The following is a 12733-nucleotide window of genomic DNA, read 5'->3' on the forward strand; positions in this document are numbered from 1 at the left end:
CCAAATCCGTTAGATGAACCAGAGAATTTTATCTTTCCAACCTGTCGTCTCTCTTCACCAACATCTTATGAAGACTTTCAGCTGGATGGGAAGTGCTCAAAGACAGCATCCATGCTTTCAATCCCATACTATGGGACTCATTCTCGGATTTGGCCCATGAGCAGCCGAGGCGTAGAATTGCTGAACATTAGTAGTTCGACTTCGGTTCAGTTCCAAGGAATTCCTGGTCCAATTCCTGTTGAATCGGCGTTTTCGTGTTTTTCCTCGTGTGTAACGTGTACACGAGTCAGTTTCCCTTAGAAAGTCCTCCACGAAGGCGTCCCTTCTCCTGCCTAAGCTTGATAATATAATGATGTTATATCATTATATTATCAAGCTATTATCAAGCTTGCTCTTCCGTGATCAACTGAACGTCAAAACTTCATACGCAGGCCCAGTGATAGCAACCGCCTTCCTACCACCATATTGACCATGGTTAAAGCTATTTTAATTAATGGTAATATAGTACAGTATTTTAATTCTCAAATGAAGTTCATTGAGGCAGTTTTGAATTCTGTTTAGTTCCTCTCGTTAGGGAATAAGATCAATCTCATTCTCATTCATCTATGGAACTCATGAAACATTTTAATAAATTCAATTAAATGGTCTTCATGTGAGATATACATATCACGACCAAGTAGTCTATTTATGCCGACAGAGTAGTTATCCGCTTTAAAGTTACCATCTAATTCTATTCTAAGAAAAATTACGTTTTTCTTTAAAAAAAAGTGCAATTTTATTACTATTCTTAGCACATTTAAATTTGACTGTTTGAAAGTTATTGGCTCAGTAAGTGTCTACTAGCCAAATTTGGCTAAAATCAGAATTATGCTGTTTTAATCACACGAAAACAGTGTTGTTGTTTTTAATCTTGCAAATTTCGTAACGTGCCAAAATATAAGTTGAAACTTTACTTTCGAAAGGTATAAAAAGGTAGTATTTGTCGCAAACTTGGTGTGCAAGCAATTTAGCAAAAAATCCTTAATAGTGCTTCACCATAATCAGATAATGCAAGCCATTCTATTCCTATTACTTAACAGTTCCATTCAATACAATATAAAGGATTTTCTCTCTCCTTTCAGCATGCCTTCGTGATGTATTGGTAGAACATGCGATGCGAATTCGAGAGGCCCAGATTCGAGTCCCGGCTAGGACATAGCTCAATTTTCACATCTCCAAGCATCAATAAACCTAATGACTCTACAGCAAGACAAGCACATTTCAAACATATTATTTTATGTTCTGTACCTTTAACTTTTACGAACAGATTCTTAAAGCAGTTTTCTATCTTAGCCTTTTTAACTTAAATTTTGAGTCGCCAGACAGTATAGTGGTTAGGGAAGCCAATTGTGATGCCAAAGGGCCTGGGTTCGAATCTCGGAGAAGGCAGGGTTGTATTGTCTGTTCCCTCATAGGAGGCAAGGGTGACCCACCTATTAGGTGCCTCCATAATAAACTGGCCAACGTCTGTGGACTGTTTGAGCTCGCCATTTGTGGGGGGATTAGAATGGTTATTATTATTTAAATTAATCGGGGTTTTATGATCTGTATCTTTCTTCTTGGCTTCTTTTTTGCTCACCAGAATACAAATAAGTTAGTTCCTGTCAGTTTTGATAATTGTAATTATTCGGCTTTGCATTATATCGAAGTTCCTTAAATTGAGTTTCGAAGTGAGATGTACTGATTCTAAGGAGTGAGGATAAATGTTCATCTGTCAGTCTACTTCTGAAATTCTTTCTAAGGTTCATAGCTGAAGACACTTGTTCACATATATAAGATGAAGCAAAGATAGCACTGATTTTCTGAGCGTGAGATATTAAATTTGGGAAACTTACTTTTGATAATGATTTATAAAACTCTAACTTTGGCATATTTAGAAAAAACTGCTTGTGATGATTGTTAGATTTCAACTCAATTAATTCAAGCTGCAAATATGACCTCAGTGCTTTACAATTTATGTTGAAAGGCAAGGTAAAATTATCCAATTCTGTTTGCATGGCACTGAAATCTTGAAATCTTCATTCGAACTCAAAATGCAGTTTTTTCCGTAGTTTGCCCATCCCTTTTCTAGACGAAAGGAAAAGTCATTTTATTTTCATAATTCTTAAGCTTCTCTTCATTTACTGAGGGTATTGAATTTAACTTCGAGAAATGAGACAAGCCGTTCTTAGCTAGCTACCCAGCAAACAAATTAAATTTTCTTATTAAGTTTTAAGTTAAGATAATTAAGATTAATTTTTTTCTAAGAGGTCTAATTCTCCTATATTGTATTCCCATATGTCTGCTCCCCGAGAAAGAGATAGCGCTTATTGATGCCAATTTAAAGCTATAACTAACAAAGAACTTCCACTTTTAACACTTTGAAATTGAAAGCTGTCTGTGCTTGCTATTTCCGTCAATTTATGTTTTTAGAACAAAAATAGAGAAAGTAAAAAGATCATCAGCCCTTTGAAAAAAAAGGAAGAAAAAAATAATATTTAAACAAAGTAGAAATTAAGATGGTATATAATATATAAATACATATTTCTTTTAATTTGTCTCAGACCGGCAAATTCAAATTCTATCCACGGGCCGGATAGAGCCCTCTGGCGTGCCGAACTTGGCCCGCGGGCCGTAGTTTGCACATCCCTTTTCTAGACGAAAGAATAGTCATTTTATTTTATTAAAATTACAAAAGTGTATATTCAATTATTCCCCCTTTTGCATTACTCCCGGCACTTTTTCCCCCCTAACTACTTCTGACAATTATTCCATTTTTCACTTTTCCATTTCATTCCCGTCTAGACGATACAGATGCGCAGACATGCCGGATGCATCAAAAACGCCGTTATATGTCACGAAAAGCAAAGGGTTTAAGCTGCCAAAATTTTACTATGCTGTTCGTAATTTTCTCCCTCTTTCTTTCCATGAATTAGAATAAATTGGACGTTGAGCATAGTTCATTGACCTGTATGTAAATTTATCTAAATGGATGTTTTGCCCAAAGAAGAAAAATGTCCTAAAAGTCAAATTATTTTTTGACAGCACGCATTTCAAGATTGTTTCATTATCTTCAGGCAAATATGTGAATAACTGTTTCCTGACTCATTTCGCGACATTTTGTATCAAAACACGCAAACTCTTCTCTCTCCAAAACACTTTATTTAATTATAATATATTTATTTTAATATGTACGTTATTTCCAATATTTTGTTTCTCATTACTATATTTTTAGAAAATATAAATTTGTTTAATAAGAAATAAATGTAGCGCTTGGTTAATATATAAATGTTTCAAAAACCGAGGATTGCTAGCTAGCATCTCAAGCGAGCTCGCTAGAGGTAAAAGCAAAATTTTCTCCTGTTAACATGTGTACTGAAAATTCATTTTAAATTTCTTGCACACTTTTAGTTCTATAAAAGAATTATTAAATAAACTGAAATTCAAACGTTAAAAAAAATCAATAACTGGCAAGCTCTGTGACACTTTAATAGGATCTTACCACATCACCGGCAGACCGAAAGTAGAATCCATTGCTGTCCTTTAATGACCATATGAGGAGAACCTAGTATCCTTGAGATTTAATTAAATCCTCACAGTATCTCTATACGCTTCATGGGACCTTACAAGGATGTTCTAAAGATATACTTGGATACGACATGAAACTTTCGGGAAGATGAGTTTAAAAAGTAAGAGGATATTTTAGGATGTTTTGAGCGCTGAGGCAGTGAGCAGCATCATCAAGTTATTCTCAAGAAATTTTTGAGTCATTTAGGAAATGTGTTATGTAGGAACTATGTATGAGTTCTATGAGTTCTACTTGCTTATATCTTAGCCCAGTCTGAATCGTGAATTTGAAATCAAATTAATAATAAAATAAATTGAATTGTGTGACATTATATGATTATGAAAAAAAATCTTTAACTATCCATTGCTTGCACCCGTATCCAGACAAAAATGTTCGCGCAATATGTGAGATACTTCAGCTTTTATTGACGATATCAAAAACTTCTATCGTCTATCGTGTTATGCTATAGAAGCTAAATAAATATTGCATTCAATAAGTATTTTCAGTGAAATGAGTATTTTGCTAAAACTGCAAGCTAAAAGTAACTGTATGTACATTTAACAAAATACTTATTTTAAAACTTATAAAAATGAAAAGAGGAATAAAGAATGAGTGCATTTCTCAGATATAGATAAGCAATAAAATATGAAAACTTCCAATGCTTATTTTCATACTTTTTTAATCTGTTTTCGGAATTGTAATTATTTAGAATTTGAATTCTTGAAAATAGATTTATAAGCAAACAAAATGTTTTTCAAAATAGTCTGAATTTTTTAAAATAAATATTAGCAATTAATAAGGAGGCGGGGGGGGGGAATCTAAAAATAACTGCCAAAAATATAAAGGTATGCAAGGAAGATAGAAATAAGTAGATTTTTCAATAGAATTTGTATACAGAAATGACATGTTGAGGTAAGCAGTAGACGAAAGCATTTTGCTGGGGTAATCCTAATTTCCTGTTTGGTTTTTTAGCTGCCTGCTTTGTTATATGAACGTGGAGCTTGCCGACATGCATTTTATCTTCGAAACTGTAAAGGGAAACTGAGCAGCTGCTCAAATGAAAAGGTGCTTTAAAATTGTTCTTTTATACCTCCTTTGAGTGGCTACTCTATTTTAGCCGTAGCCCCATAGATAAAATGCATGTCGGCCAGCAGCGCATTCGCTCAAAAATTTGCATTGGAAATGACGATTTGCGTCAAGAAGAGTGTTTATACCTACCGCTCAACAGCGCCCAATACCCACCTCCATGGGCTATTTCCGCACACCCAATTGCATTACAGAATCTATTTATTTCGGTCTTCTCTACCTGCCTTCCCATTTTCACATATATCACAGTTTAGTTTAATTTAGTGACGGAGGACGCGAGCACCACCACTCTACCATGGCGGTTAATTAGTATAGCACCGCGTAGTAACTCTAAATCCAATACAATCCACTCAAACACTTCAAAATAAATTTTGATTAATTTCGTGTAATTCACTCCCTTTAAAGGGCCCACCAGCGAACGAGCGGTAAAATCGATGAACACTGGCAATTCTAACTGGGTTCGATTCCAGGGAAACGGCAGGTGCATGGGTTTTTCGTGGTTTTTACCTATGTAATGTGTATACGAGCCAGTTTCCCTTAGAAAGTCTTCCACTTAGGCTGGTAGCCCTAATGTACTTTGCCATAATCAACTAAACCAAACCTAACCATTTCCTTTAAATCTGAACGCAGAACGTTTAAGTCAGGTTATTATTATAATAAAGCACTCAAGGCTTTCTTCCTTAGGGAAGCTGATTTTAGGGAAGATTTTCGAAGAGAAATTTGATCATTTTTATATTATATGTGGAGAGAACAATGCAATCAGCTTGTGCACAAAACCTGAAACGGGAGGAGGACTGTTGTTGTTGCTTATGCTATACTCACTTGTCTGACTTATGGTCAGCCCAAGCCCGCGAATTCCTCGTGGCAAGGAGCGCAAGAATACGCCTGCCGTTGGCAACAGCCTTGAGCACCTACCAGGTGACAATGCGATTTGGCTCAGTTTTGCTCCCAATTTTGACGGAGAGCAGCCGGGGAGGAAAGGTCAGAGGGTCTCCCATCCCTCTTCCTTTGCACCAAACCACACGAGAGAACTTTCGGCTCGCCCCATATTTAGAGTGCCCGCATGCCGCACCGACACTATACATTTACAAGCATCCATGCCTTCTCCGGGATTCGAACCTGGGCCTTTCGGCACGGCAATCAGCGACGCTAACCACTGTACCGGTTGGGCGCAAGGTGGGACTACTAGTGTTCAATAATTTTATTTACGTGACCATTAGTTGTTTCTCCGGAACGGTTAAGATCTCTCATCAGGAATAAATTTGCATGTGCAAAAAATGCATATATTCTATGTATCTGTATTTTGCACAATATTCTAACTAATAGTCCTAAAAATTCTTACCTTTCACTAAAAATGTGTCTTAGTAATCCATTGGATGTTTATTTTTGTATTTCCTTAAATATTTCACATTTTCAAATGTACTCATGGTCAAGTAATTTTGAGGAACGTTCTTTAAATTCTAAAAATAAACCATTTTGTACTAGTATAAAAAATTAATGCAGAAATATATTGCATAACTAAGATTTTTTTTTTCCAGGTTTTATAACTTTCATCAATTGCTACAGCGTGAAAATGGCTACCATGATGAACAATGTCTTCACTGTTGCCAAATTACTTGCAATAGCTATAGTAGTTTTAGTCGGAATGTATAGGTTAATGCTTGGTGAGATACTTTCTTTCATCAAAGCAGTAGAATTTTGCACTTTTTATGTATGTGTTTCACACTGTAATATGTAGCATGAAGTCCTATGATTTCTTTAACTGTGTTGCATTTTTCAGGCCACTATGAACATCTGAATACTGGTTTTGAAGGCACAACAACGTCATTCTCTGATTTGGCAACTGCATTCTATTTTGGTCTCTGGGCTTATGATGGATGGTATATATATATATATATATATATATATATATATAATATTTTTTAAATATTACTTCTTTTCGTATCAAGGATCAACTTATTCAACATTTTTTTTATGTTGCGTCTTTCATTTCAGGAACAATTTAAATTTCGTTACGGAAGAGCTAATTAATCCTCCTGTGTAAGTAATTTGTATAACTTAATTTTATTAAGATACTTATATATTTTATTGACTTTTAAATACACTGAAGTGCCACAGAAATAGATATGGCTATGAAAACTGTGCACCGCTGCGTCCCATTTATACTGACATGACGGCGCTGTGTAATTTGCATATATAGCTAGTACTGTGGTTGTCGTTAATCAATCATTTCAATTGCCACTATGGATAAAACTTCTGATTTAGACTCCTTTGATCGCGCACAAATAGTAGGCGCTCGATGCATGGATCATTCAATTTCGACAATGTCGAGAATACGAAGAATACCAAGAATAGGCGGATGGTAGGGTTAAAAACTAACGATTAGGAAAACTGCAAAGAACGATTAGCCTTGAACGAGCGTGTTGGCTCAGCCGTATTATACTTAGCCAGCGAAGCCAAACAATTTCACAAATTAACCACCCAACTGAACCAGGACGTCATTCGTACAGTCAGTAAACGGACTGTGCAACTCTCGCTTGACAATATGGGCTTCGGAAGCCATAGACCCACGAGAGTACCGTTGCTCAATGTACGCCATCGGGCTTCACGTATTGTCTGGACAAGTGAACACAAAGAATGGACTCTAGAGGACTGGAAACGAATAGCATGGAGTGATGAGTCTCAGTTCTGACTACGTAATGGCAACAGGACGCTAAGAATATAGCGTCAGACTCATAAAGCCATAGATCCTGCATGCTAGGTTGGAACTGTAGAAGCTTAATCATGATCTGTGGTGCTTTCCATTAGCAGTGTTTGGGATCTTTGGTACTTGTAAACAAGCTCCCTCAAAGCGATTCGGTACATAGAGTTACTGGATGATCACTTCCATCCATTTATGTTTTCTTGTCATTCACGCAGAAATGGAGTATGCCAGGAAGCACCTCTCACAAGTCCTGGTTAGCTACTGCCTGTGAAATGAGCATTCCTCTGAATTCTCTGCTATGGAACTGGCCACTTAGAAGCCCTGACTTAACTCCTACTGAGCCCCTTTCGAATGTTTTGGAAAAAAGTGTGAAAGCATATCACTCAATACTAACACCCTTCCTGAATTATGTACAATAATGACCGGTGTTTGACAAGCCATTCCCGTGGAACGCTTTCGCAAACTTTTCGAATCTATGCCTCGACGTGTGGTAACCATTATTAAGGCCAGAAGAGACCCAACTCGTTTTTGACTTTGCTATCCCTAATTTAGTGGCACTTCAGTGTATGAAGACTCTTGTTAATCTAGTAAAGAGGTTTATCTTCGATTGGACATATAGATGATGAACTTACAACTAATGTTTTGTAGCCAGAGACATGCAAAGTAAACCCATTTACTGAGCTAGTGTTTCCGATCTTGTGACATGGCACATTTGGCGAACCAGAGAACTTTGAAAGGTGTGACAAAAATAGTCATATTTTAAATATATATATATATATATATATTATGTTCTTCAGATGTATTGCGATAGTAGCCATTAAGGCTGTACTCCATTATCAAATGCTGCAACACCGCTCAGTTTTCTTTTCCACTTGTCATGGAGTATCAATGGAAGGATTTCAGATAATTAATGTCTACAAAAAGTTTTCGTTTACTTTTTCTGCTGAACCATATATCTTTTAGGCATCAATTTATTCAAACTAAAAGGGATTAAAAACGAAAAATCTAAAAACCCTACTAACATCAATAATAAAACCCTGAGAATTCTTTCTTGGAAACTATCTTTGAAAGTGACCAGTAGTTCTTGGTACAATGTATTCTCGATTAACCGTCCTAATGAGTTGGAAGCAAGTCAAGGACAATTAAAAAACACGGATAATCAAAATTATCAAATTTCATGCATATTATATATGTTAATTTCTTTAAAAAATCAATAATTTTATTTTCTTTTTGACAACGTTTATCTTTGTCGAATTTCACTGAGTATTTTATCATTGTATTCGAATTCCCTTTTCTCCGTTGCTCTTTCGGAGCTCCTTACCGTTTCTCTTTCAGAGCTCCTTTTCGTTTCTCTTTCGGAACTTTTTGCTCAGTTGCTTTTTCGAACAGCATCCGCTGCTCTTTCGGAACTAATTAATTTTGCGTCTTCTGTTCTTGTGACTTTTAAAACGCTATTCACATCACTCAAGCACTGAAAACCCAGTTCAGTCGGAGCTCCATCCAGACAATCCTCGATGTTTTCCCGATCGACATTTTAATATTTTACTTCAGATTATGCCTACCCTTCTTCACAATTAGATAAATATCTAATTTCTGTATTGGGAAGGATCTTTATACTCGGATTTGCCCGAGTTTATTTTTTTATACACTCTCGCGCATATTATTGAGTTTGCTGGCGTGGGCATCTTCACGCATGGATAATCGGCATCCGAATACTCGAGAATACACTGTCCTTAAATAAGCATCAACACGTGCTGTTGTTTCTGTTAGGCACCGTTCCCACAGAATACTAAAATCGTCTGTAATAGTGGGTAATTGTCTTAGGAAAGGTTTATCGTATTTCTCTTTCCTCAGGAGTAAAACAAATACATAGTATAACTAGGCCCACCAGCATCCGAGCGCTGGACAGTGGTATTCAGTCCGACAGTTGGCTGCATGGGCGGCGTTTTCGAGGTTTTCTCCATGTGTAATGTGCATACGAGCCAGTGTCTGTTATTCATGAAGGCATTCCTTCCCTTAAGCATATAGCCCTCGAAGTCTTTGTCATAATTAAATATAGTAAACTACCAAACTTAGCATATCCGATAAGAACAACATTGCCCTGAGGTCACATCCGATGAATGCATTACATTGCTAGATCTGACAAGCTATTCTAAATCAGTATTGGTCTATCAACCATAAGACCATAATTCTTAAAAAATCACGAATTCTTAAAAACATTCCTGGTTCTTATAAAAAAGTATTTGTAATAATAATAAAGAATTTAAATATAACTGTATCACAATACAATGGGTAGTCCTAGCAGTAAGTAAATACGTTATGAATTTAAAGAGGCGGATGATCACATTGCTAAGCTTAACAGAAAGTAGATTGTTTTCGAAAGAGATAAAATAATTTTTGTTTGATGAAATAAAGATAATTTTTGTTTGATGAAGGAAAAATCCCATATTACGTACAGCAATAAAAGCACCTGAGAGTTTGAAATCTGCCTTCATTTCTTCACTTAGCGAAACTGCTTAAGAGACAGTACAGAAAGTGCTTGCAAAAATAAAGTTTGGTACCTCAACAATATGGTTTCTACAAAAGATTTCTACTACTCACAGGCTTGTTAGTTCAATATATCTCGTCTGATCGTAACACAAAGAAATAACTTCTGAAAGTAAATAATTTATTTTTAAAATCAGATTAATTTCCACATATATTAGTTATGCTAATTGCATGCTGACATTTTGTTGATAATACCTCTATGAATGTATTGATGGCTGCACAGAACATCTTGCTCCGTCTGACAACTCTATATTCGTCATATCAAAACTCATAAAGAACTGAAAACAATAAAAAGCCTTAATTTTTAGCTTCAGGGAGAATTCAATTCATACAAACTCGTTAAAATCAACAGTAGTTTTGTAATGATGTTTTTGTATGAGAAAAATCGTTGAAAAAATTAGAAAATTTTTAACGGCGTCAGGGTCGGCGCCCAGTGAACATTCGTCTGCCCATTGAAATCCCTATGAATCCTAATTCTAAAAATTTTGCTATCTCTAAATTTTACTGGATGCTCCTCTAAATTCCAGACATTTTGCCGGCCCTAAAAATCCGCCACTTGGCCCGACTGAACGAGTTTTAAAATACGTTGTATAGGAACTGTGCAAATTTCATCTTCTCTTACAATAAAAATGCTAAAATAATACTTAAATTTATATTATATCCAGTAATTTATTCTTATTTTCTTCCAACAGAAATTTACCGAGAGCTATCATGATAGGAATCCCTTTAGTCACGCTGTGTTACGTCTTGACTAACATTTCATATTTAACAGTGCTATCTCCATCTGAATTACTTTCATCGGAAGCTGTCGCCGTGGTAAGTCAATTTATGCTATCCTTATAAAAACATGTATTGTTAAAGTGAACCATTGTTGTTAAATTATGTAAATATAGTATTATTTTCTTCAAAAATAAGCTGAAAATGTGAATATCTGGTACAAAATAATGATAAATTTATATGGGGCGAAATGTCCAATCTCAGAATTTAGTAAGATTATATCCCCTCTATGTAACTTCTCATGTTTAAAATTATCCGCCACATCGGACGAAGACGCTAGATACCAGTAACAGACAAATTTTATGACGCCAACTGATAAATCCCTTTAAACTCGAGAGCTTCCTTGACTTACGCTTAAACGATTTCCATTCAGGTCTTCCGTCATTACGACTAAATTTTAGAAATAACCCAAAGTACCCATTTCCTTCTGACTTAAAGAATTGGTTTCAGCAATACTAGAAACTCCAAATACTGTCGACACAGCATATGATGTTCATGTTATTATAAAACAACATGGAATCGTCAATACACATTGTTAACAAATATTACTACTACTGGATTTCTGGAATATCAAATAATTTGTATATTCTGCTGACAAAGTGACGAAATATCCGAATATCTTTGTCTTGCCTGATTACGCCCAACTTGATGCAGCATCCCCTGTAAGTAATTTATTTACAAAAAGGCAACGGAAAGTATTCAGTATTCCAATATATGTCTCAGACTAGCATTACAGAAAGGTGTTTATACGTCGTTTTTCTTGCATTATGTTCTTGCATATTCTTCTTCTCTGATTCATCGGCATGATAAGCAAAAATTTAGTTTGCTTTCTCATATATTTTATACATACCGCCCATAATTGAATGTATATTCAGTTCACGCTTCAGTCTACCTAAGTATAGAACTTCGCCCCGACGTCCTTGAAATGCAATCAAAAAAAGACATATGTATGACATCTTTGAAGAATTCACATAGAAAAACAGTCACGAAGAAGTCAAGTCTGGAATTCTTCAAGACCGTAAGACAAGATCGAGTTCAACCCTTAGACCGATTCAAAGATAAAGAACAATAGCATCCGACTAGCATATTGAATTGAAGTAAACACGAACCCATAGTACTTTTTCCCCCTTTCATGTGATGCCTATTTTTCTATTGCAGAAATTAATAATTTAACGAAGGGTTATGAGAAAAAAGTTACGTGATTTGTTTTCGAAGAACTAATTTATCTTCCTTATTTCGTATAAATAAAAAGCTCTTCTGCTCTTCTTTCACTTTCGAAATAATGTTAAGTGATTAGTCGGGTATTGCGTTTTTTTAGCGCAATGATAGAGCAATAAAAGATAGCATTCCTGAAGCCAAAGACCAATTTCCTTGAACTTAGCAATATCCACTTTAATTTTTCTTATAAAGCTGGGCGGTACAGAAGTACAACGCGATATATTGCACTCATCAAAAGTGAAACAGAAACTTCTCCAAAGATTGCCCTAAGCCACAAGGAAATCTCAGAACATATATACATATACAAATATGCAATTTATCAAAAGAACGCTAAAAGGTATGCAAAGTATGAACTTTATATTCAGAATCTAGAATGACCTTGGGTACAGGTAAGGCACATAACCAACGAGGTGGTTAATGATTGTTTGGGTTATTTGTTACAAATCGCATTCGCTGAGCTAAGTTGGTTCTTTAGGATAACTAATGACATTTCCCATGCATGAATCTAAAGAAGCTTAGGAGTATGGAAGGAGCTTGTGCAACCTTTCCTATTTCGCAATGCAACATGCAATCAAACGTCGGATGCTTCTTGTACTACTAGCAGGGCCATAGGATCCACTATTCTCTTCACATAACTTGACAAAGTAAATCAGTAAAGTCAGAGAACTCTATCAGTAAAGTCACCGAACACTTTATTGTATAGTAAAGCGTTCGGTGACTTAACGTAACGCCACTTCAAATCATGACGCCAAGTGTTGGGCCAGTGTGACGTTCGGTGAAAACGACTGACATATAGCTCTCTAATGTATGCTGAA

General features: G+C 35.8%; 1 protein-coding gene across 1 annotated transcript in view; it reads left to right on the plus strand.

The window, feature by feature from the left end:
* The window catches only part of LOC118198698 (b(0,+)-type amino acid transporter 1-like), a 135378-nt gene that overhangs the window by 92360 nt on the left and 30285 nt on the right, over positions 1-12733 (plus strand). Inside the window, exons 5-8 of the mRNA XM_035370441.2 lie at positions 6211-6336; positions 6453-6552; positions 6668-6712; positions 10616-10739. Coding sequence (XP_035226332.1) covers positions 6211-6336; positions 6453-6552; positions 6668-6712; positions 10616-10739 — 395 coding nt within the window. The remainder of the gene's footprint in view (positions 1-6210; positions 6337-6452; positions 6553-6667; positions 6713-10615; positions 10740-12733) is intronic.

Source organism: Stegodyphus dumicola, chromosome 1 (assembly GCF_044657685.1).
Source record: "Stegodyphus dumicola isolate Sdum_Otavi_A_Nest chromosome 1, ASM4465768v1".
Classification (NCBI taxonomy): domain Eukaryota; kingdom Metazoa; phylum Arthropoda; class Arachnida; order Araneae; family Eresidae; genus Stegodyphus; species Stegodyphus dumicola.